The 26292-nt window shown below is 35.5% G+C and overlaps 1 protein-coding gene across 5 annotated transcripts in view; it reads right to left on the reverse strand.

Moving 5' to 3' along the window:
* The window catches only part of PDE10A (phosphodiesterase 10A), a 435545-nt gene that overhangs the window by 71799 nt on the left and 337454 nt on the right, over window positions 1-26292 (reverse strand). For all 5 annotated transcript variants that reach the window (XR_011974697.1, XM_072643848.1, XM_072643847.1 and 2 more), the window contains 5 exons: window positions 26128-26186; window positions 15131-15182; window positions 9637-9779; window positions 6373-6465; window positions 1483-1669 (listed from right to left, as the gene is read on the reverse strand). Coding sequence is in view for 4 of the 5 variants with exons in the window: in XM_072643848.1 (XP_072499949.1) it covers window positions 1483-1669; window positions 6373-6465; window positions 9637-9779; window positions 15131-15182; window positions 26128-26186 (534 nt within the window). In the remaining variant the exon portion in view is untranslated. The remainder of the gene's footprint in view (window positions 1-1482; window positions 1670-6372; window positions 6466-9636; window positions 9780-15130; window positions 15183-26127; window positions 26187-26292) is intronic.

Below are 26292 nucleotides of genomic sequence, written 5' to 3' on the forward strand. Positions count from 1 at the left end.
AAGAAGTCTTTGTGTACATGATGAAACAAAGAAAATATGAATCTTATGATTAAGTGATGAATTGCTAAAAAAAAGGAATAACATACTGAATAACATTTTAACATCTAAATAATAAGGTACATAATAGTATTCCTCTGTTATCTTACTAAAATATTGTATGTAAAATCTACTGAAAGAGGGATGAAGAGTTGGGCCCCACTCAAGCTAGAATCAGGATTCTAACGAAGGGACAAAGATCAGATGTTTGTGCAAAGGTAAGTTTATACAATTAAAATTTTGTAAGAAAGTAGTGAAGGAGAGGTATAATCTTGCTTTGAAAGTGTTCTATATGGGTATGTTTTTGAAGACAAGGAATTGAATCAATGGATAATTATCTGACTACATAATTTGAGATGCACCAAGAAATACAAGTAAAGCTATATGTCCATCATATGAAAACAATCTGTCATTTAAGCTGAATCTAAACAAAATCACAACCTCCACTTGCTCCAGTAAAAACTGAGTCAATTCCTTACCTAAATCAGTTAAGGCAAATATCTAATATATTACAGATGAGCAGTTTTTCAGTTTTTTAAATTTAAACCTCCTCTATTAGTGTTATGTATACAAAATCTAAAAATTTAATTTCTTTAAATTAAATTTACTCAAGTGAAAATTCTAAGAAAAAAAAAAGAGAAAACACTTTGGTAATCAAGTTGATAATTCTAAGTAAAAGACATTAGCTACTAATAATCAGCAGGCACCTGACTAAGAATCAGGAAGGATGAAAAAGAAGTACTAGATGTACCAGCAGGAGGAATATCTAGATGTCATGAAATCAAAGCTGCATTACAGGAAACAAGAATCAAAAAAGACTCAAGAAATTTCTCACGGCTCTCCAGGTGGTAAACGGCAAAGCCGAGAGTTCAAACCAGGTATGCTAACTTCATGTCCAGTGATCTTTCTGATAAGTGAGGATACACATGCTTTTAAAGTCTTAGTAAGTCTGTGGTTTCCTATTGGTCTCTAGCCTCTGCCTTTTCTTCTCTACATTCTCCACAAGAGGGCACCATACCAACATCAAGTAGAACTCATGCTATTACTTTCTAATGTAAACATTATGACGTGAGTTCCTGAATTCTGGGTCGTGTCTTCTCAAATATTATTCATACAACTTAAAATAGGACCTAGGCAATATTTTCCTACTTTGGATTTTTTTCTTCTTGAGCTATATATGAAACTAATCATTTCTGGCTTCCCACAAACTTCCTTTTTTCTTGGGTTGTCACACTTTCCAGGATACCTGAATAAAGATATGGGTATTATGCTGTTTTGATTCAAGTAAATCTTCTAATAGTCTTGTGATTATGAAATCTATCAAATAATGAATCACTCTAATCAACAGAGAAAATACAATTAGCAAGTACTCGAAAACTTTACTTCTATATAAGGCTTTTTCAATCAACATTAGATTCAAGAAACATTTTACGAAATATTACTTACATTAGCACAGTGTAAGGCTAAAGCACAGAAGACTGCAAACATTTTAAAGTTGTTTTCATCTGTTTTGGAGAAGGCACTTCCACTTATTTTATTCACCATCTGCACAACGCCGATTACGCTCCCTCGACTCACAATAGGCATACACAAAATATTCCGTGTGGTATAACCTGTGTATAGGTCAACTTCCCTGAGGAGTTGTAAAAAAAAAAAAAAAACAGAAAAGAAAATTATTAACATACCACCTATATGATAAATCTTAATTATTTTATTTAATAAGACTGCTATTATTCAAGAGTTAAGAAGATATTAGCATTGAGTGGGCACAATCATTTAAACTGATGACAGAAAAAAACTATTCAGAGTACTAGATTCAATGTAAAAACAAACTTTACAATCTTAAATATTTCATTAAAGCTATTATTTCTTTTTAGAGATGACAGCACTTGGGAAATAACTATTATATACCATATACATGGTGGCTGCTGACAGAAGTAGAATAGGAATTTCCATTTGATCAAGGGAATCAATACATATAAAAGAAAGACAAAAGCAAAAGCAGTTCTGCTGGGGGAAAGAATCAATAGTTTAGGGGATTAGGAAACATGATGTCACACTTAAACTAAGCCTTGGAGAACGCTTGGGGTGGGCTGTCTATCTTCAAAGGCCCAGGGACAAACAGTACAAAGACATGGAGGGAAGAGATGGAGCACAGTGCATGAGAAACAGGAAGGCTAGTTTGGCAACATCAGAGACTGTATCAAGTGGAATAATGGGACAATAAGGTAGAAAAATTAGCTTGGGATGAGGTTGCTAAGGGCCTTAAATTTCAGAGGAGTTTCTATTTTACCCAAGAGGCAAAAGGGTGTCACTGAAGTTAACTGAATAGGGGAATTCAAGGTTAAATTTGTATTTCAGGAGAAATATTGTCTCTAAGTAGAAGATGGATCCAAGTGAGGAGAGATTTAAGGCAGAGAAAACAATTAGTGGGCTACTGCTATATAGTTCAAGTGAGAGATGATGAGGGATTAACCTAAATTTCTGGTAGGGATAGAGGTGAGAGCTGTTGTGAACACAGAACAATCTAGCACCTGATTGGATATGTGGGATAAGAATAAGGAGTAAAGAATGCCACTGAGGATGCAAATTTGGGTGACTGGAATGATGGAGATGCCCTTCGGAAGGTTTTGAGGGAAAGATATTGAGTTGTTTGGGAAATTTTAATTTTGAGGTGCCTAGTTATTTGAAACATTTAATTGGATATTAGTGCTGGTAAACTAGAATTCAGGAAAGAGACACCAATAAAGAGAGAAAGAAAAGATAAGATGTCCTAGAACAGAAATCCAGAGATGGGGGGGCACTAAAAGGATGATGACTCTATTGAAAAGGCTGAAAAAGGAATGCTCAAATAGTAGAAAAGAGATGGAAAAAGAAAGGGAAGGAGAGGAGAGGGAAAGAGAGGAGAGACAGAAAGACATAGCAACACAGAGAGGTGCCCCAAAATCCAAAGATGGGAGGAGAGTGTGATCAATAGTGTCAAATACTGCAGAGCTCAATAAGGGTGTAGATTAAGAAATGGCCATCAAATATGATAATTAAGAGAGCTTTGGTCATTTTGGAGAGATCAATTTCATTTGGGTAATGTTAAAAGCCAGACTGAAAAGTGCCAAGAAATAAGTGAGAAGAGAAAGTAGAGGCAATGAGTATAGACAAAAGCTCTTCAAAATGAGGGCCTCCTTTTTATAAAAGTGGGATGTGCTCCAGGCATACCTGGAACAAAAGCCAGGACTTAAGTTTTACTCAACTATTGTGAGCCTCAGATATCTTATTGGTCAAACAGGTACAAGAATCCCTGACTAAAGATGCGACACAGTTGCTGCAGATGCTAGAAGAACAAGAGAACAAATAAGAGCTAGGAGTGATCTCAGAGATCATCTAGCCCAAAGCCCTCATTGTACAACTGAGGACACAGGCCCAGAAGGTGGTAAAGTCCTTACACAGGATCATAACTTAGCCCCAAAACCGGTTAGGATGGTAGGGTTGGGGTTTTTTGTTCTGTTTTGTTTTAAATAATAAAAAAAAAAATAGTGGTATTTTTCTTTGGTTAAATGATTTAGTGCTCTAAGGACCTATGATTTCCCTGATGTGAGTTCACTTCTAGCACCTATTTTTTTCTCAAACTGCTACAGCCAAAACAATTCAGTAGCCAATCTTCTACTGATGAAACTCTTGAGATACCAGTCAGGCATCAAACTGATTCCTGAAGTGAAAGCTTGCTACTCATGCTCAAGGGAACAGCCTCGTTTGAGAAAACCCAAACTCACCTGGATGACATGATAAGGTATCAGATATCAGAAGAGCACTTCAGTGGATATATTTCTAATTATATTGTTAAAATAATTGAACTTGTTTGAATCTACTTTTTGCTGTTTTGGAAACTGGGTTAAAAATCAATACATGTGGCAAAGAGACTTTTTTAGTGTTTTTTAGTGTTATCTTTTAAAAAAAAAAACTTTAGAGATCCTGTCCAACAGCAGTTTAAAAAATTAATTATTTTTAATACAATATCATTAAGAGACAAAGTTCTACATTTACTCTAATTTTTAAAATACATAACTGGATAAAAGTTCAGTCTACATCTCTAACAGATATACATTCTGGACTGATTATGGATGCCAATTACAAGGCTCTGCAATGTTGTATAGCTTACTGCAATTAGCTCAATGTTAGCTGCAAACAGAAGACCTAGGTACCTACAGGTCACGTAGAGAATGAAAGATAAGTGAAAGAAAAGATAATGAGATAGAAAGATAAACCTGTTGGCTCAACTGGTATTCATACAGTGTCAAAAGGATTAAATGAACACCCTTGGCATATCAGTTGGACCTCTGTGAAGGATTTACTGGAGGACAAAGATAACAGTATAACAAGTTGAAAAGGAATGTATACGTGGCCAAATACACCACCTGAAAGATGGAAAGGTTAGTACATTGGAACATGAAAGTCTTATTTTCTGATTACTAGATGTTTATTTGGGCTCTGTTTTTCCTGTTCATCTTTTTTTTTATATATGCCTCAGAAATTACAACAACACCACTTTCTTTACAATCACATCTAGCCATCTACCTTGCTGTGTTCATACTGCGGCTCCTGAGGTGGACTAGCCTCTATGCTCCAATCCTCTACAATTTATTTCTCAGTCTCCTGGGAAGCTAATGTCTATTTTGGATTTTCTGCCCTGAGGATGAATGTTCTTAACTAGGGAATGACTGGGTGGGAACATACTTAGTCCTCTGAATCTAAATGAGCTCTATCCAGTCATCCAGGTGTCCAGCCATTCACTTAGGCCATCATATTATATACTGTTCCACTCTATTCCCAGTTTGCCTCCCCCATTTTACCTCTTGCTAGGACCACAGGAATTCAATCAATAGTACCATCTATTACTTCTGGAAAGGGCATGCGAACTTGTCTGACTCCATATCTCTGATTCCACTAGCCAAAATGCCCCCTGGCCACCATTCCACTACATGTGTTGTCCCCCAATTAAAAAGAAAGCTGCTTCAGGGCAGGGACTATCTCGCTTTTTTGGATCTGTATCCAAAGCACTACAGTACAGCATCTGGAATACTTTAAGTGATAATAATCATTTTTCATTCATTCATTCAATCCTTCATTTAAAACAGAGTTCACAGTAATAAAAGTCTTCTGATTCTTATAGAGGTTTATGCAATCATCACAAAACTAAGCTGAAACGATCTCATAAAAATGTCTATAAAATTTGTCTAGCTCCAAAATGAATATTTGGTTGGATTCTATACATTTTAGAAGACACACATTTTCGGAGAGGCAACATGGTAGCTGAAGGGGAGGCTTCAGCCAGGATAATGTGATTCAAATCCTACCCTCTAAAGTGCTGATAACAAATTCAAATAGGCTTGCAGGTCACTTGTTTGATGCCTTTGTACAACAGAACACTGGCTATGTGACCCTGGGTAAAACACTCCACAGTTACCTAGAGAAAGTTCTAAAATTCTTAAGTTGTAGAAAATCGCCAATTTGCTTTGATAGAGACAATCTCCTAATTAGTAGTTCTCCATAACCATGAAATCACAGGCACAGCATACCTCATCTCCCAAAAATATTTTTGAAAAAAAAAATAAATTGATTTGAAAGTTGAGATAGTAATTCTCTCTAACTGGTTAAAAGGATATTCTTGCACTCCTTTCTCTTTGGAGAATGATCTTTTGACAGAAACTATATATTTTATTAGAAGTAGTAAATAAAAATGGTATTTAGAGAAATTATGTCCAAACTGAATTTTCAAATAAATACTTTTTTAAAAAGCAGTTATGCATTTTATGCGCCTTGTCATCCCGTTTATCATGACCATTTAATAGCACAGATTAATGCCTTTTTGAAACTAAATGGATTAATGTTGCCTCTAGTTCCTTCATAACTGTGGCAAAACAACACAGAATGATAAAAGGCGCTAAGTGGACAAAGAACTGAAGTCACTAGCAGCCAGAAGATTGAATGGAATCCTGCCTGAGACACTTGTTAGCCACATGACCCTGTGTAAGTCATCTAATTTTGCTCAGCCTCAATCTCCTCATCTGTAATATTATAAAAGTATAATACACCTATTTCATAACCTATTTCACAATGTTGTTGTAAGGATCAAATAAGATACATGAGTAAAGAACTTTGTGAATCTTAAAGTGTTACATGAATGTTAGCTAGTAAAGCACTGTTAATATGCTTTGCATAACTACAGCTAGCATAAATGATACATAAATGGTATGGATTTGTATCAGTTAGGTTATGACAACCTATGACCATTTTTGGCATCATTTAAGAAGTATCTGTGTCTTTCTGCCAAGAATTTCTTACCTGTTAAAGCGTGGGTCTGCATAGGCATCTGGGATGTTAAGGACCTCCCCTGTTCTAGCCACCTGACCAGCTATTCCTTTATCAATTGAAAATCTGCACAGATAAAAAAGAGGCATGCTAATCAGTAAATGCACATAAATCCTCAAAACAAGTTACCAGGATTAAATGCTAGTAAACTTAACATAAAAGGCCAGTAAACTTGAGACAAAAGGCTCTCAGTCCTGTATTCCAATTATTTTTAAATACTCCGAAAGTACATAGCAATTACTTCACAATCTTGTTAGAGAAAAGGCAATGTTTAAAATGTTTTAGGTATCCTAGATTGTAATAGAGGATCAATGACCACAAAATTTTAACTTTTGCCAAAATTACACTGCATTTTTATATCACTTTCCTAATGATTCCCATTACAATTTGCTGTTTACACCTCTTCCTTTTGAAAAACAAGAACTATGTTTTAAAAGGACAGTCTCCCAGAAGAAAATGTCATAAAAATGTAAATTTAGTGCAGTCATAAATCCAGTGAATGCTCAATAAATATTCACAATGACACTGAGTATTATATCTACCTATTTATTTATATTATATTGTCTTATTTATATAGAATGTCAGTTCCTTAAGGCAAGGATTGTTTTTGCCTTCCTTTGTATCTCCACAAATAACACACAGGAAGTGCTTAATAGGTAACTGCTGCCTGCCTGCCTGCCTGCCTGTCCCCCTGTCTGCTTGATTTATGAGCACAAAGTAATCAGAGGTTGATCTTCTTATTCCTATCAAGGAGTGGCAGGGTATTACATTATCTAAAAGACATCAACAGTGCTCATTTATGATTTTTGGGAGTAGAAGAGGAAAATTTCACTATGCGTAGCACAGCAAATCACACATCAAGTTACAATGAATTCAGAGACCATGCTGCTGCCATGAAAATCTTATCTGGGGGACACTGAGAAGCATGGTGAATTGCTGCACCCACAGTCCTCACATGACTTCCTCATCCTTTCCAAAACTGGAATCAAAAATAGACAATAAAAGGCCAATGTATCGTGTCCTCATTCTTGGCAGGCAATAAATTATGTAGAGATTAGCACCAAGTTGCAAGAATTTCTCCAAGTAAGTACTAGTCTGAGTACATGAGAAAATCAGCTAGATGACCATCACTCCCATTTCCTTTCTATCACTCATTACAAATTCTTCAAAATATGTGACTAACTCTCATCTGTACTGGAAGGCAACAACCAGGACTATGATATTAATATAGTATTCTGCAAAGACTAATGAGAAAAGTCCTTAAGGACTTTGAACAGAATCATTATATAAAGAATAACTCACTTTTTATATCTCAAATACATTTGGACATAAAAACTCATAAGTATCTAGCACAAAACACATTTCAATCATTATAGTGTTAAGACTATTTTTTGTAGTTAATGTGACAAATACTGAATAGTACTGGTTTCAGAAGTGAGGTACAAGAATTGCATTATTAACCTTGCACATAGTAAGTGATGACAAATATTAATTAAATTGATAACTTCCATCCAATTACAAACTTTAATTGAATTAGCTGAGAATGAATTTTTACAATTTGACATTTGCAATAAAATAAAGGTAGGAGTAAATTATATCACATTTTCTGCCTTTATAATTATAGAGATAACACTATTATGTCACATAAAAGAAGTCCTAAATAAAATAACAGAACGTTTCCAAAACATCAGTAGGTAAACAAAACACTGTAGTTTCATGTCACAAAAATCATGAAGGTAATGTTCATTTTGCTATTTTTTACAAAGTAATTTTGTATTGGTGATTATAAAGTCTTCTGTTACAACTGAAATTTAATCAGAAGCATTCCCCAGATTGTTCTCTCAACAATGCACACAATGCATGCAGACATAAAAAAGTGTGATGTACTGTTAAAAGAAACATGTTAAATGTTCTTCAAAATAAGATTTATATTCTATGAAGATGTCAACACTTGGACTTTAAACAAATGACTCAGTTAACAACTATGCTGTTGTTCAGTTGTTTCATTTGTGTCTGACTCTTCATGACCCCACTGGAGTCTTCTTGGCAGTGACACTGAAGTGGTTTGCCATTTCTTTCTCCAGCTAATTTTACAGATGAGGAAACTGTGGCAGATGGGGTTAAGTGACTTGCCCAGGGTCACATAGCTAGTGAGTGTCTGAGACTGGATTTGAACTCAGGTCTTCTGACTCTAGCCCAGTGCACTACCTAGCTGCCCTAAACTATACCTGCACTGCTCTTTAGAAGTTGCTAAATGATTAAACTGTAAGATCATGATCAAGTGAACATAGGCTTGTTTTGGCAAGCCAAAAGAGAAAAGGACATACTTCTGGTTTCCTAATCCTATAGTGTATGGAAGTTAACTAGCTAATTTTCATGGTGCTCCAGAACATAGGTAGTCAGAGGAATCTAGTTTACTAGGGGGAGAAAAAGTACACTGGGATGTGGTAATTACCACAGCATTTTGTGTTAATGTGAGAAAAAGAAAAGATTAAAATAGATTAAGAGTTGTCTATATTAAATCCTTTATAATTTTTGGGTTATGCTTGAGGGTTCCACATGTAATCTAACTTGAATGGAAAAAAAAGTCCATGTCTGCATCAGTGAAATAAGCATTCCATTGATCTGCAATGTTGTACCAGATGATTTCTGTAAGCAGAATCCTACCTATGATGGCCATTTATAGGTTATCGATGTTACTGATAGGTTACTGAAATTCCAATTTCAAGTGTAAATATGCATGTGTGTGTGTGACATGACTGGCTGCAATGACTGTTCAGTGATATGAACCAGTTAACTTAATGCCCAAATTAATCACATAAGCCACATTGTGTTTGGCTCTTCAGTGTTAGAGATACAGCTGAGGAGATGCTCAATGCTGGTGCACCCTTATCGAACATCTCCATGCTCTTCTACATGGAAAATGCACAAGAGCAGACAGGGTGCACCTGGACCTACCTTGGCACACTAGTAAGTTTTTCCACCATGATTTCCAAAAGGACCGCCTCCGGAAGAGGGCATTTCCAGGAGTGACGTTATTGCTTCAGAGAGGCTGTTTCGGTGGCACTGCAATGTCATTCCCAGAAGTACTACCTTCTGGAGGCGGGTCCTGGTGGGAATGATATCACAGTATGACAAGCATTGTCAGCATACCTGTGAATAGGCACAGAAAGCGGGTAACATAATACCAGCACATCTGTAATCAGAGCCTATTTGCTTTTTTACTTCATTGCATACCTTATTTCTTTGGTCTTCTTAAAGACAGGCTTCCCTTCATTTTCCTCCCCAATATCAAAAAGGTCTGAATATAATTCTTTGTTCTTATGATCTACCTGGAAAAGTGCACAACGATCTGCATTCACCAAGTTTTTTGCATATATCTAAAGAAAAACAACAAAACACAGATTAGACATCAAGAAACCCCTCATATAGGGAGCCTGAGATGAACTGCATAACCGATGCATTATTTAAATAAGTGCTGGCCAGCCTTTTGCTCTGGAACACGGGGAAACATGGGACAATCAAAAAACGTTTCAATTTGAAGTTATAAAACTTTAGTTCAAATCTGAACTCTGCCATTTACAACCCACCTGACCACAGGCAAGGTAAGAGGTTTAAATTCTCAATACTTTGCCTCTTCATCTGTAAAATAAAGAGATTGATTAGCCTCTCTAAGGCCCCCTTCTAAGCCTTAGTCCATGATCCTACCATTTCTAAGTGGCTTTCACAACATGTCAAAAGTCATTCATGTTAAATATTTAGTGTAAACAGAAATAATTATTTTTTTAAACTGAGCAGTAATCTCAGATCTTTCATATTTCTATTCATTTGTTTGAAGTAAATAGCAGGTGAAAAAATAGTGGGGGAAGGAGGAGTAATTAAATTAGAATCCAGTCCTTCCTCAGGATTACTACTGTTTCCAATATGCAATTCTTTTTCATCCATTTCCTACTCCTCCTTAACCCATATTTCTTACTTCTCACAGCTACTTCTTAACCCTTAGTCTCCCATGTTATGCAATCAATCTGATTTTTGTCTTCTCTCAGTTCTGTCATCTACTGATACAAATCTTCAGAACAATGTCCTTAATTATCATCACCTGATTTATAGGCTCTCGAATCATACCAAGATTTCAGTACCCATGCTGTTGATTCTTCTAACAATTGGTTGTCACCATTCCTTCAATTTCTCAACATCTCTATTTTTCAACAGCAGTCCTTTTTCACCCTTACTGTGATCTTCAAATCCTTGAATTCTTCCCTATTCTCCTGTTCTACCCTCACTTCCCTCTCTACTCTGTCAGTCATTTCAATAACAGTTCTTTCACCTTTGAATTCCTTAGTCTTCTGCTAGTCTAGCTGAGATAACATTTAATCCTAGGTAACATCCATTAATGTTTGGAAACACAACTAATACCTAAAACTATCAACCAAATAGCCAATTCAATTATTTCCACTGAACTGAATAAATCTCTTAAGTGACCTTGAAAAATAATGCAACTGTCCTCGTGCTCTATAAATTATAGCAATTTAATCCCTAGTGTGTCAAGCATGCACCTTATCATCCCAATCTGATATATATATATTTTAGTGTTTTCCCTGGTAAAATATTAACAAGGAGAGCCTAAGATCCATAAATATAATATACATAAAATTTTCTGTCAGTCTACTAGATTTAGTCAACTGCTCTCTCAATTTACCCCAAAGTGCTCTTCTGGTATGGCTGATAATATATTCATTCCTGGCTATTACAGAATCCTTGGTTGGCTGATTGTCCTTTATTCTAGAAAAATGACCAAAATTATATCACTATGCTGGAGTTAAGGAACAGCGTGTCTACCTGCAGCTGATCAGATCGATACAAGCTTGGAATGCTCTACCACAGGTTAGGCACAAATAGTCCATATGAACATTTGGAGTGGCAATGTCTCTAAATTTGTGCACCTCATGTTTCTTTTGAGCTACTGCAATTCTGCTTCATTCACAGAACACAGTGCCTTCTTTGATGCGGGCATGCCATGATGGGCAGTCCTTTGTCAGTGTCTCCCATTTTATGAAATCAATTTTAAAGTTATCTTACATATGAATATATGTAAGATATCTTACATATGAATGACAATATTTTCCCAACTTAGAGGTAAGAGACCTAACATTCAGAGGAGCAGTAGCAGCAATGAATTTTAGGACTTCTGTAATGGACAGGAATAAAATAAAATGAAATTTTGCTTTAAGTCCAGATATTCGCTGGCATTTTATGATTATTTTTTAGAAAGATCACAACTTGAGAAATACCTTAAAAATACCAGGACTAGAAGAAGGAATTTTAATTTGTAACAGTTTTAATCATATAGTTGGAGAAATTGCTCTCCCTGTTTAAATAAAGATCACCTTGTGAAAATCAGAAAAAGGAGAAGTAATGTAGTTTGATGATAAAGCACTTAAAGGATGATTAATGCTTAACTATTATGATTAAATATTATGACTTTAACACTTAACTTTTATTGTGCAGCTAGGTGGTACAGTGGATAGAGTGCCAAGCCTGTAGTTAAGACCTGAGTTCAAATGCACTCTCAGATACTTATTAATTGTATAATCCCCAGCAAATCACTTAACATCTAATTGCCTCATTTCATTTATCTGTAAAATCAGGATAAAAATAAAATATACCTCCTAGCATTATTGTGAAGATCAAATGAGACAGTATTTGTAAAGCATTTAGTAAAAAGTCTGGCACACAGTTATGTGTTAATAATAACACATTAATGTGTTAATAATAAACGTTAGCCACTTATCACTATTATTATTATTATTAGTGTTAAAAATGAATTTCATTTCACCCCTAAATCTCTTCCTTTATTCCCTTCTCCATTCCTTCCCATTCTTTATTTCCTTCAAGTAGATTATGTTAGTGATATTTTGTTTAATAAAATGAATAGGAAATCTTGAACATCTGTGGCCACCAAACTCTTAGAAAAATCCACATTGATAAAGCATCAGAATTAACTATGAGAACTAACTCAATGAGAAGCAGAAAGGATTCAAGACAAAGAAAACACAGGAATTCATACCGAATCCATGAACCACAAAGAAGAGGGGAAACACCTAGAATCAAGGGAGAGAATTGCTTGGAAACACCTGTTCCCTATATTTTTTGAAACTGTTAATTTCATTTTATTCTGCTACTCTCCATAATTTTGTGAATGACTTAGATGAAACTGTAGCAATATATTTATATAAGTCAGGGAGGAAAACTCACATATTGGATGTAAGAATTAGGATCTAAAAAAAGATTCTCATAAATTATAATGATGGAATAAATTTAATAATAACTAATTTAAGAATAAATTTCTACTACACTATGCCATCTGTGCTCAGGTATATATTAGACTATATGGCTCCTGCAGCCCATGGAGATTCTATTATTCATTGTGTTTTTAGATACAGAAACATCTCCTTTTTCCAGAAGTCATTTGTGTGGCTTCCATCACTCAGAATACAACTGTAAAACCAAAGAGGGGCAGGAGGGATGGCTATGAGGAAAATGGCTATCAAAAAACTCATTAATTACATTATAGAAGAACATCCTGCAACCGTCCATAGGATAGAGGACTCCCAATATTTTATGAAACAAAGCTGACTGATTTAATAAGTTTGAAAGATGGCAAACTGTAAGGTGGGGATGTTTTTTCTTGCTGAAATAGAAAGGCATTTCAGTTAGAAAGGAGGGAAAACAGAAACAGACTCAATCAACAAAAGTAAGGTGGGTTTTTTTGTTGGATTTTTTTTTTTTTAGATGAAGCAAATATGCCTATACATCTCAGTAGAACTTGAGGACATTTACATAAAAATCATGGTATGTTACAAAACGATGTTAACCCTGTAACCAAAAAAAGGTCATTATCTTCAGAGAAACTAGTAATTCATTTCTTTAGTCTAAAATTTATACCTCTATAATGGAGTAAAAATAAGATGACCTTCTGGAAAAGCTTGGCAATAAGTATCCTATTTTTAATATAGTCTCTACATGGAATACCAAAAACAGATAAAAGAGAGAGCTTCTGGTGGGTCTGTGTGCTTGTCACTTATGCTAAGAGAATTATGTTTCACTCACTGGAAATAAAATGGAGTCATGTGGATATGTTACTGTCAATAAAGCAGAAGGATATTAAAGAACAAAGAAAAATATTAACCATAGCTTTAAAAACTTTGCCAAGAAAGTTTTCTTTTTAAGGGAATAGTGGTTCTTTACTATGACACTTAAAGTTCTTAAATCATGTACTTTAAAACACGGTGTGATGCTAATTAAGAACAAAGATCTAAAGCTCTTATCTTTAGCACACTAAGAAGGCTTTTAAAATTTCAACATTCTAAAATACCTTATGCATTTGGCCTAACATGCCATGACTCTGAAGTCCACATAGCTCACATGAAAAAGACTCTATGGTAAAGATGCCGCATGGCAGTCCTGAATATTTTTGTAATAAACGATACTGTGCCATCTCACCAGAAATCCTGAGACTCTCTCTGAGGAAAGGGCAAGAATGACTGTTGATAGTCTTGGAGTGAAGGATGCTGACAGTCTGTACAAGGGGAAAGCTTTGAGGAGGGGAGCATAGTGGAAAGCTAAGGTATTTTAAGTGACAAGTTGTGGAAAATGCTACATGCCAGCTTGGAACACTATCCATGGCTCTACCCTTGAAATGCTAGTTAGCTTTTAGGAAGGAAAAATGTAGCTTGATATTAGTCCATAATCAAATAGATTTAGATTAGACTATACAACAACCTCCATTATCAGGATCTGCAGTGTGGTAAAGTAGTAAAGGGATCAGCACTAGAAGGACCAGATTTAAGAACAGATGGAAGAACTGAACCTAATTTTTTTGCATCAATTGACATGCTTCCAATTGTGTGTCTGACCTTTGTTTCTGAAGAGGATCATGGCATCAGGAAAATAATCACATGACTTGCAGTTGATTTTGATTTTGATTTTGATTTGAATGAGTGAGGGCTGTGCAAGGTCACTAGCCTCACTTTCTCCTCCAGAACCATCTGGGTCCAGTGGCCAGATATTCATCAGGACGACTAGAGATGGCCTAGGATGCAGTGGGAGACCTGGCCCATTTAGGTTAAAGCCTTTTTAGATTTTCACTTTGAGGAGGTAATGCCCATTTGGTGAACAGGTCTCTTACAAAAGTGAGTCAAAGGACATCCCCTTTAATTAAAAAAAAAAAAACCAAACTGAAAAGGGAAGGTTGCTGGTCAAAAGAGAAACGTTACCATTGACATTCACTCTGAGCCTAGAGGGCCCAAAATATAGCTATTAAGTGGTGCTTTGGCAGGCACCTATGAGTCTAATCTACAAGCTCCAGAGTGAAACGGGTTTAAGGTTTGGTCTTTGAGAAAGAGGTAGTGAGTTATTTAACAGTAAGGCTGGAAATATCAAATTATTTAGCATTAAAAAGAAAGAAAAGTGTTCAAAGTCTATCTGACTTTCAAAGGTAGTCTTTATTTAAGCAAAGGTGAGCTTTGTTTGATATATTCAAAAAACATTCTACTCAGAAGAGTAAGCCCTTACTAGAAATTATCAGTAATTTGATAGTGACAACCAAATTGCTTTTTATTAAATATCACCATTCATCATAATATTAATATCAGTTTATATAAGTACAGAATGAGAAGCTGAGATCCTTAAGACTTAATAACATCATTTAAAAAAATAAGAACCAACCTACCATTATGTGTTCAAGTAGAGAATCTATTGCAACTATGTTATCAAAATAGGTTCTGCAGAAAAAAAAGGAACACAGTTTGTAAGTAGTCTTATATAGTAAACACTAAGACTTCAGTACGTTTTCTGATTTTGATTATGTTTAGGAAAAACAACAACAGTTACACTATATAAACTTGAAAAGATATACCACAATTTCATATGCTGACTCTTTAGATACTTATCGTAGCTATTTTTAATAGATGAATTTTTTAAATATGCTGAACTAAGTTATTTTTCTTGCTAATTTTATGCAAACCATAAAATACTGACTGATTTACTCAACAAGTATTTGTTAAGAGGCTACTTTATATTTTGTACAATGTTGGGCACTTGGCTACAAAAAAGAAGGAGGAAGAAAAGTGCCTGCCCTTAAGGATCTTATCTTCTCCTGGGAAAAGATTAGAAAGATATGCCAGTCATATGTAAATATAAAATACATATAATATAAATACCAACTACTTTTTGAAGGGAGAGGGGGCACTAACAAGTGGGAAAGATATGGAAAGTTGTCCCATAGGAGGTGACATTTGAATTGGGTATTAAAGGAAGCTAAAAATTCTACAAAATGAGGTGACAATGAATTCCAGAGATGGGGAAAGCTGTGAAAAGACACAAAGCTAGGAGATGGAATCATGTTCAAGAGAAGAGCAAGTAGGCCTGTCTGATGAGAACATAAGAACATCTGAAGGACGGTAACACACAATAAGCCCAAAAAGAGAGGGTCAGAGTGTACACAGGCTTGAAATGCCAAAGAAAAGCATTTCAGATGTGTACTTCAGAAATATCAATTTGGTTAAGTAATGTAAACCATGTTCTTTAAATTTTCTTGTTATTCTCTCTTGATAATTTATATCATGTACCCATTTTGACCTTAGGTTTATTTCCGAAGATGATTAGGGAAAACAGAAAGAAAGCCCTACATGTTCTAAAGGATTTACAGTAGCTCTCATTGTGCTGGTAAAGAACTGGAAATTGTGGGGATGCCCATCAATTGAGGAATGGTTGAACAAGTTGTAGAATATGATCATGATGGAATATTACTGTGCTATAAGAAATGATGAGCTCAATGATCTAAGATAAAAACATGGATAGACTTGCACAAAATAATGTAGAACAAAATGAGCAGAACCAAGGAATGTTGCATACAGCAACAGCAATATTATTTTTAAGAACAACTTTGAGCAAACAAGTCATTTTGACTATTATAAATACCCAATTTAACTACAAAGGACATATGAAGGAAGATGTTATCTGCATTCAGAGCAAGAACTGAAAAATAGAAGTATGTAAAAATGATCTTACACATATAATATACACACATGCACATACATATATACACATATTTATGTCTAATGGTAGCTATCTGGAGGGGAGAAAAAAGGGAAAACAATTTACATGATAATTTTATTATATATTTAAAAGAAATAGCAAGTTGTACAAAATGGATCTGCAGTTTCATATGCAATATTTTTTTTTATTATACTACATTATGGAAATGCTTATTTTACTCCATAAATTAAAAATGAAATAAATAAAATAGTTTAGAAAGAAATATCAATTTTATAGCTGTGTGGAGGATAGATTAGAGTGGGTAGAAACTGAAGGCAAGGAAAACACTTAGGAGACCAATGCAACAGTTTAAATAAGAGATAATGAGGACCTGAAGTACACTGGCCGTTATGTGAGCAGAACAAAGGGGATTGCTGAGAGACATGGTTTTTTCCCTCCTCCCTCTCCCTTTGCAGAATCAATAGGATTTAGGAACTGATTAAATATAAGGGGTGAAGTAGAGGAAAGAGTTCATATGACTCCAAATTTAAAGTCCTCAGTAAATAGGAGGATGCTGCTATCATGAACAGAAATAGGTAAATTTGAAAGAGGGTGAGGGTTTAGGGGGAAGGGTAAAAAATTCTATTTTTCTATTGAGTTTGAGATTCCTAGGAGAAATACAGTTAGAAATAACTAAAAGTCAGCTGGTGACAAGGAACTGGAACTCAAAAGACAGACTATAGCTAGATCTGGGAATCACCCACATAGAGATAACAGATAAAACAATAGAACTGATGAGATTACAAAAAGAGAGATTACTCTAAGCAAAAGGTACTACACATGGCAATCCCATACTTCTGTGTACTAGTCATTACTTAAGATTATTTCCTATGAGGTGTCATACACCAAAAATCAGGTCTGACAACAAGGGAACAAACATTTAAAACTCTGATTTTATAATAATAATAATTATAACAATATTCAGACCCAAGATGAATTAGAAGTTCCCAGTCAATCTCTGGTTGGGTGAGGTTATGGAGAAAAAATAAGTGATTTACCAGAAAATTCTACCACAAATATAAATTGACATCCATGAGGAACGAGAATTATGTCATACATATATAAGCAACATCACGTAGGTTTGTTCAACTTCTGTTACGTACATATTCAGTCATTACAACAATAAATCCATTTTAAGTTTTAGAAAAACACATCAATATAAAAATCATCTCAATAATGTTGATACATGGCAATTCTACAAAAAAAAAGAACTGTAACCTTCGTTGTCAGTAATTTTACTGTCTGAGGCACAATTAATATATGCCTTCTAGGACACCAGAGAAAACAGGCTACGATCATAAAGTGATAAAATGTCCAACATGTCAGAAAACACAACATCTACATCTTGGAGTTATGCAATGGAAGGAAGGATACAGAGGAACTGAATTAAGGTTAATAGAAATTGAAGAGGAAAAAAGGAGAATGAGAGGTTTGAGGTACATCCAAGTGAGTCTATATATGACTGAGAAGAAAAGGTAAAAGAAGAAAGTTGAAAATACAATATTTAAAAAATGGCAAAGTTTTCAACCTATCTCAGGTTAGCCTTGTTTATTTTCCATTGGGTAGGGACAATAGAACTTGTCATCAGATGTATTTTTATAAGGAAGAGAAGTTTTTCCTGTGCACACATGTGACTCTTCATTCCATGACTGTTTGGCATTTATTTGTTTTAAACATACTCTGTTTTAAAGGAATTTCAATACTAGAGAAATCATTAATCAAAGTATTACTAGAATAGTTTTTCAGTGTCAGTTTTTCAAAGAATTTGAGTGTAATTACACAGGAGTCAATTCTGGTTGTTCTTTTGAGTATTTTCATCAATGATTTAGCTGACAGAATAGACAATTTGTATGAATTTGATAACCCCATCAATTTGTATGACTAGTTTCACTCAAAATGATCTTTACTAGTCAGATAAATTCATGGATATAAACTGAGTAGATTGGCTTGTCAAAATGTAAGAGATTATGGAATAAAGAGCAACACATAGTCATAGACAAAAATAGCTCTACATGACAAAACTGCCTGCTCTGATAGCTTCTATTTATCTACACCCACCCACCTCAAGGAAAACAGGACTTATCCTGGGTAAAGCCAAATTTCTCTATTTTATCTTCCATCTCTATATCACATAATACCACAAGCTCTCCAGAATTAAAATTGTGGGGCTCACAAAAAGCAATGGAGTGACACATGATGGGCATAAATAGGGTATCATTGAAAATAATCAAGTCAAATAAATACTGTGACTGGAAAAAGGGTAAAGTGGTTTTACAGCAAGAATGAACAATAAATGATAATATCAACGAATATTAAGAAACCTAAAGGAAGCCTCTTAGTATGTTTCACAGAGCCCTTGGGAAGGATTTATGAGAGGGAAAATGACAATAAATCACCAAAAAAAAACAGGTGTCAATATTACAAAACAGGTGTGCACCAAGAGTTGAATGTGAGTAAAATGTACAGATTTAAAAACAAAGCATGATACTGAGATAAACCAACTGTAAGGATGATGGCACTCCTAACAGAATTACACAAATTTGGAGGACAGATGGGCTCAAGAGATAAGATAATGAATTCTATTTTGGCTATGTTGGGTTTAAGATGCCTGGAGTATCTCCAGGTGGGGAAGTTCAATGAGCAGCTGGTAATATCAGATCAGCACTCAAGAAAGTCCACAGGGCTAGATATGTAGATCTGGTTATCATCTCTGCAGTTATAATAATTAAAGCTTGTGAGATCACCCATGAGAGGGCCTTACAAGATAAACCTCAATTAGGGGCAAAATGTAAGTGATAATGTAGAGAGGGCAGTGTTACAAAAAACACACGGAGAAAAGAAGTACCCAGGAAAGAGAGCAAAAAGGATAAAAACTGAGAAAAGGCTACCAGATTTAGCAATTGAGAGGTCACTAGAAACTCTGGAGGAAAAAATTTCTGTTGAATTGGTAAGGCCAAACACTAGATTGGAAAGGGCTGAGAAGTGGAAAAGAGGAGAAAATACGAATGAATACAAACAGCTTTGACAGATTTATCTAGGAGTATGATGGTGAAAATGAGGATAAATATAGGGTAATATAGTTTAAGGGTACAGGAGTATCAAGAAAAGTTTTTTTTTAAATTAAGGGAAGAGGGGGGGCAGAGCCAAGATGGCACAGTAGAAAGATGGACCTACTCTAACTCTCCCCCCAAAGCCCATAAAATATCTGTAAAAAATGACTAGAAATGACAAAATGACAAATTCCAGAGAAGCAGAAGCCACCCACAAAACAACAGAGTGAAAGAGATTTTCAGCCCAAGACAGAGCCTAGAAGGTTGGCAGGAAGGTCTATTGCACTGGGCTCAGAGTGAAGCACAGCCTAGCCATGGCCATGAGGCATGGCAGGGACAGAACTAGAGCAGGCTTCAGGGCACGGAATCCGGGGCAGTAGCTGCAGTTCCCAGATTTCTCAACCCACAAATGCCAAAGACAACTTCAAAGGTCAGTGAGAAAGCTCTTTCACCTGCATGAGAAGAGAACATGGTCTGGCCCCAGACTCAGGGCAGTGGAGGCGGTGGCTGAGGTAGCAGCATCCATTTTAAGAGCCCTCAGCCTAAAGCCCCTGAAGGAATCAAGCAGCTGATCTGGATCTCAGCCCTGAGTGGTGGTCTTGAGGTGAGGAGGAACACTGGCTGGTGGACACGGAGACAGTTGTGGTCAGGAAAATCTACTTGCAGATCCTAGGCAGAAAAGCTTGTGGTTGTTCCCAGAGAAGAGCAAAGGCCAGAAGAGGAGTAAACTCTTCTCCCTTGATTGTGTCACATTGGAGGAACTGAGAACTTACAGGTCCCTAGAGTATACCCTCCACTTGACAAAGGACTCAAAAGTCAAGTAACAAGCAGAGACAATGCCCCAAAAGAGGAAAAAAATAAGATTACAGAAGGTTACTTTCTTGGTGAACAGGTATTTTCCTCCATCCTTTCAGATGAAGAACAAAGGATACCATCAGAGGAAGACACTAATGTCAAGGTTTCTGCATCCAAAACCTCCAAAATAAATATGCAATGGCCATGGAAGAGCTCAAAAATGATTTTGAAAATCAAATAAGAGAAGTGGAGGAAAAATTGGGAAGAGAAATGAGAACAATGGAAGAAAATCATGACAATTTTGTGATCAACAGCTTGCTAAAGGAGATCCCAAAAATGCTGAAGAAAATAACACCTTTAAAAATAAGCTAACCCAAGTGCCAAAAAAGGTCCCAAAAGCCAATTAGGAGAAGAGTGCTTTAGAAAGTAGAATTAGGCAAATGGAAAAAGAGGTTCAAAAGCTCACTAAAGAGAACAGTTCTTTAAAAATTAGAACGGAACAGATTGAAGCTAATGACTTTATGAGAAACCAGGGGACAAAATGGTCTTTCAATGAAATAGAGAACTTTCAAGCATTCTTGATGAAAAGAGCAGAGCTGAAAAGAAAATTTGACCTTCAAACACAGGAATCAAGAGAATCATGAAAGGGTAAACAGGAAAGAGAAATCATAAGGGACTTACTAAAGTTGAACTGTTTACATTCCTACATGGAAAGACAATATTTGTAACTCTTGAAACTTTTCAGTATCTGGGTAGTTGGTGGCATTACACACACACACACACACACACACACACACACACACACACAGCACAGAGACAGAGAGCACAGGGTGAGCTGAATAGGATGGAATCATATCTCAAAAAAAATCAAATTAGGGGGTGAGAGAGAAATATATTGGGAGGAGAAAGGGAGAAATGGAATGGGGCAAATTATCTCTCATAAAAGAGGCAAGTAAAAGACTTTTCAGTGGAGGGGAAAAGGGGGGAGGTGAGAGAAAAAACATGAAGCTTACTCTCATCACATTCAACTAAAGAAAGGAATAAAATGCACACTCATTTTCTTACAATATAGGAAAGTGGGGAAGAAGGGGATAAGCAGGGTGGGGAGGATGGTGGAAGGGAGGGCAATGGGAGGAGGGAGCAATTAGAAATCAACACTCTTGGGGAGGAACAGAGTCAAAAGAGAGAACAGAAGAAATGGGGGGCAGGATAGGATGGAGGGAAATATAGTTAGACTTATACAACACAACTATTATGGAAGTCATTTGCAAACTGCACAGATACGGCCTATACTGAATTGCTTGCCTTCCCAATGGGGATGGGTGGGGAGGGAGGGAGGGAGAGAAGTTGGAACTCAAAGTTTTAGGAACAACTGTTGAGGATTGTTCTTGCATACAACTAGGAAATAAGAAATACAGGTAATGGGATACAGAAATTTATCTTGCCCTACAGGACAAAAGAGAAGATAGGGATAAGGGAAGAGAGGGATGTTAGAAGGGAGGGCAGATTGATGATATGGGTAATTAGAATGCTCAGAGTTTTGGGATGGGGGAGGAGAGAAATTGGGAGAAAATTTGGAACTCAAAATTTTCTGGATATAAATGTTGAAAACATAAATAAATTAAAGAAAATTTGACTTTCAAACATAAGAATCAAGAGAAGCATGAAAAGGGAAACAGGAAAGAGAAATCATAAGGGACGTATTAAAGTTGAACCATTTATATTCCTACAGGGAAAGATCATATTTGTAACTCTTGAAACTTTTCTCAGTATTTGGATAGTTGGAGGGATTATATATATAATGAGAGAGAGAGACAGAGAGAGAAAGAGAGAAAGAGAGAGAGACAGAGAGACAGAGAGACAGAGGGCACAAGGTGAGTTGAATAGGAAGGGATGATACCTAAAAAAATAAAATTAAGGGGTAAGAGAGGAATATATTGGAAGCAAAAATTGAGAAATGGAATGGGGTAAATTATATCTCATAAAAGAGGCAAGAAAAACCTTTTCCAATGGAGGGGAAAAGGGCAGGAGGTGAGAGGGAAAAAGTGAAGCTTACTCTCATCACTTTTGGCTTAAGGAGGGAATAACATACACACTCAATTTGGTATGAAAATCTATCTTACACTACAGGAAAGTAGGGGAGAAGGGGATAAGTGAGGTGTAGGGGAGATGATAGAAGGAAGAGAAAAATGGGAGGAGGGAGTAATTACAAGTAAACATTTTTGCAGAGGGACAAGCTCAAAAGAGAGGATAGAATGAATGGGGGGCAGGATAGGATGGGGGGAAATATAGGTCTTTCACATCATGACTATTATGGAAGATTTTTGCATAACTACACAGATCTAGCCTATAGTGAATTGCTTGCTTTAACAGTGGGGATGTATGGGTGGGGAGGAAGGGAGAGAAATTGGAACTCAAAGTTTTAGGAACAAATGATGAGAATTGTTTTTGCATGCAAATGGGAAATAAGAAATACAGGTAATGAGGTACAGAAATCTATTTTGCCCTACAAGAAAAGAGAGAAGATGGGGATAAGGGAAAGGAGGGGGTGTGATAGAAGAGAGGGCAGATTGAGGGAAGGGGTAATCACAATTCACGATGTTTTGGGGTGGGAGAAGGGAAGAGATGGAGAGAAAATTTGCAACTCAAAATCTTGTGGAAATGAATGTCGAAAACTAAAAATAAATAAATTTTAAAAAAATTAGGGGGAGACTTGAGTACGTCTGTAGTTAGCAGGAAAGTAGTTTATAAACAAAGAAGGACTGACAAAAATTGAGAGACTGAACTATTAGAGAAAATGGGATCACTGTCATCAGAGACTGGAGTAATGGAAGACAGCAGAGAATGATGTTATGGTTTGATATATATTTTTTCACAGAAGACTAAAACAAGTCCTATATTACGAATAACATAGGAAGTTGAAAAGAGAATGAGAAGCTTCAACCAGCTGCTATGTAGAGTCCAATAGTGTCAATTAGCAGTGAGGACCCACTTTTATAACTTTCTCCAATATTACTGAGTAGTATACGACTGAGAGCAGAGAAGCTGGATGGTGTGGAAAGCACACCATGGGAATACGGCAATGAGCAAGCAATAATGAGACAAGTGATTAAATACTTAGAGAGATCATCCATGAACTAATTATCTATAGGGTCAAGACATATAAGGTGAAAAAAATCAGGCCAGAGTGGTGATGATGGCCTGGGAGGCCAGGAAGGGCAGAGGGACTAGAGGTAATGGTAAACTAGCTATATATGTGTAGGAGATAATGAAGTACAAAGAGAGATAGAAGCAAAATAGGTTATGGTCATGTGCGTGACTGAGATAGAAAAAAATGGAAAATCTCTCCAAGGAGAGATAAGGCTGGTGCTCAGTGCCCTGGTCATCTTGTTTCTGTTTTCTCAGTCAATGACAATATTTTTCTTCCAAAGGATGTTTAAATAATGGCTGAGAGGGAGTTAAAACTGAAGATCTTAAAACTGAAGACAGTTCACCTAGCTACCTTTGATGAGCACAAATCACCAAGATCAGATGAATTATTTCCCAGCACACTGAAAGAACTGGAACGTATTATTACTGTCAAGTCATTCTTAATAAATTCTGAAATATAACTGAAAACATGAAGGGCCTGATAATGGTAGATTATCCTGATTTTGCAAAAGGGAAGAAAGTAAAATATATGAATAACATAACACTGAGCTTGACATTAATTCTTGAGAAAATACTCCTAAAGGAAAAGTTAGTTAACATCTAATAAAAGAAAGAATACATCACAAAAACCAGTACAGTTTTATCAAGAATGTCATGCCAAACTGATCTCATTTCAGTTTTGGATAAAGTTAATTAGCAGGACAGTGCTATTGATAACCAAAATTCTTACAAAGAAGGTGAGTGACAAGAATCTCATGTTATCCTTATAGACCTATGGAAGGATACAGATTGATCATTATTACTAGGATAAGATAAACATAAAGTCTTCAGTATAATGCCTCAGGGATTTATTCTTGGCTTTGAATTGTTAAACAGCTTTATCAGTGTCTTAGATGAAGGTATAGATGGTATACTTATCAAACCTGCAGATGACAAAGTCTGGAGGAACAGCTAATGTATTGGATGACAAAGTCAATATCCCAAAAGACCTCAACATGTTGGACTGCTGGACTAAGTCAAATAAATTGAAAGTTGATAGCAATAAAGCTTATACTGGGTTTCGGAAAATAAACTTTTCTAATATAATGGCAAAGTATGGCTTAGCATTTCTTTGAAAAAAGATACATAGAATTTATCATTTATCTTAATATCTTATATCTAATATCTTAATATCTAATAATATCTTAATATTAATATCATTAATATCTTAACATGACTCACTGCATGATCTCTAAATAAATATAAGTATAAGAATGTAAAGAATATTATTGTTTATAAAAAATGAGAAGCAGGTAGATTTCAGAAAAACCTGGAAGATTTACATGAACTGAAGCAAAGTGAAGTGAGCAGAATCAGAAGAACAATTTATTCAGTAATAGCAATATTGTATGATGATTAACTACGAATGACTTAGTTATTCTCAGAAACACAATGATCTAAGATGATTACAAAGGACTCATGACGGAAAATGCTATCCACCCCTAGAGAAAGAATTGATGGAGTCTCATTGCAGTTCAAAATATACTGTTTTTCACTTTGTTTTTTTTTTTTTTGGCCTGCTTCTTCTTTTACAACATGACTAATACGAAAATATGTTTCATATGATTGCATGTATATAACCTATATCAAAATTGCTTACTGTCTTAGGGAGGAAAGAAGTGAGGGAAAGAGGAAAAGAGAAAATTTGGAACTCAAACTTTTTTAAAAACTAAATTTTAAAAATTCTCTTTACACGTAATTAGGAAAAAATAAAATGCTATAAAAAATGAAATAGAATGCAAGTTCCTTGAGAGGAAGGAATGGTTTACTTTTCTTTGTATCCCTAGTATTTTGCACATAGGAAGCAATTAAGTGTGTTTCATTCATTCATTCATTCATTCACTCTTTCATTCAGACCAACCTTTTGGTACACTCTTAACTTCTACTTGCCTTGGTAGCTGACAAGAGTTTCTAGGACAGGACAGGGGTTCTTAATCTAGGGTCTATGAATTTGGGTAGGAAAAATGCATCTTTATTTTCATTAAATTCTAACTGTAATTTATCATTTCTTTTAATTATCTGAAAACATTACTCTGAGAAGTAGCCCACAGACTTCTTCATATTGCCAATGAAGTCCATGACTCAGAGAGCCCATGCTCTAGTCTAGGGACATGTATCCCCTTCTAAGGAAAAAGGCATCTCAACAAATGAAATATTAATATAAATAAAAAGAAAACAAATGTACTGACACTGTTGGAAAATAAATCACTGAACAATAGCAGTCCTCGACCCCACATCTTCAATTCATTCTTTGATTTTTCTCAAAGATTAAAATACTTGGAAAGTTTGTAGTTAACATTCATGGACGTATTTGAAAACTAAAATGCTATATATCTTGCATATCTAACTACAAATTAATTTTCATCATACACACATCCATATCACTACCCTTTATGTATCTGAAGTGATTGCTATCTATATGACTAAAGAACAATAGGCTATCAATAGCTCTTATCATACTATACCTAGATACAGACAGCTCCAATCAGTGGTTAAAATACATTGTAATAATTACAACTATTTATGACTTTGTTAAATATTCACTCATTACAAAATCTTTGCCCAAAAAAAAGTTATCATATTCCTAGACACTTACTTTGATACATCAAGTAGGAAGTCATTCAATTCAGTCTGTTTGGCAAGGCCTCTGCATACCTGACATAAATTAAAGCATGGAGACTATTAATTGCAGCAGAAGAGACTTCTTTTCATTAAAAAATAAAATGGTAGGGATGTCATTTGTCTCACTAATTTTAATAGT

Source organism: Notamacropus eugenii, chromosome 2 (genome assembly GCF_028372415.1).
Source record: "Notamacropus eugenii isolate mMacEug1 chromosome 2, mMacEug1.pri_v2, whole genome shotgun sequence".
Lineage (NCBI taxonomy): Eukaryota > Metazoa > Chordata > Mammalia > Diprotodontia > Macropodidae > Notamacropus > Notamacropus eugenii.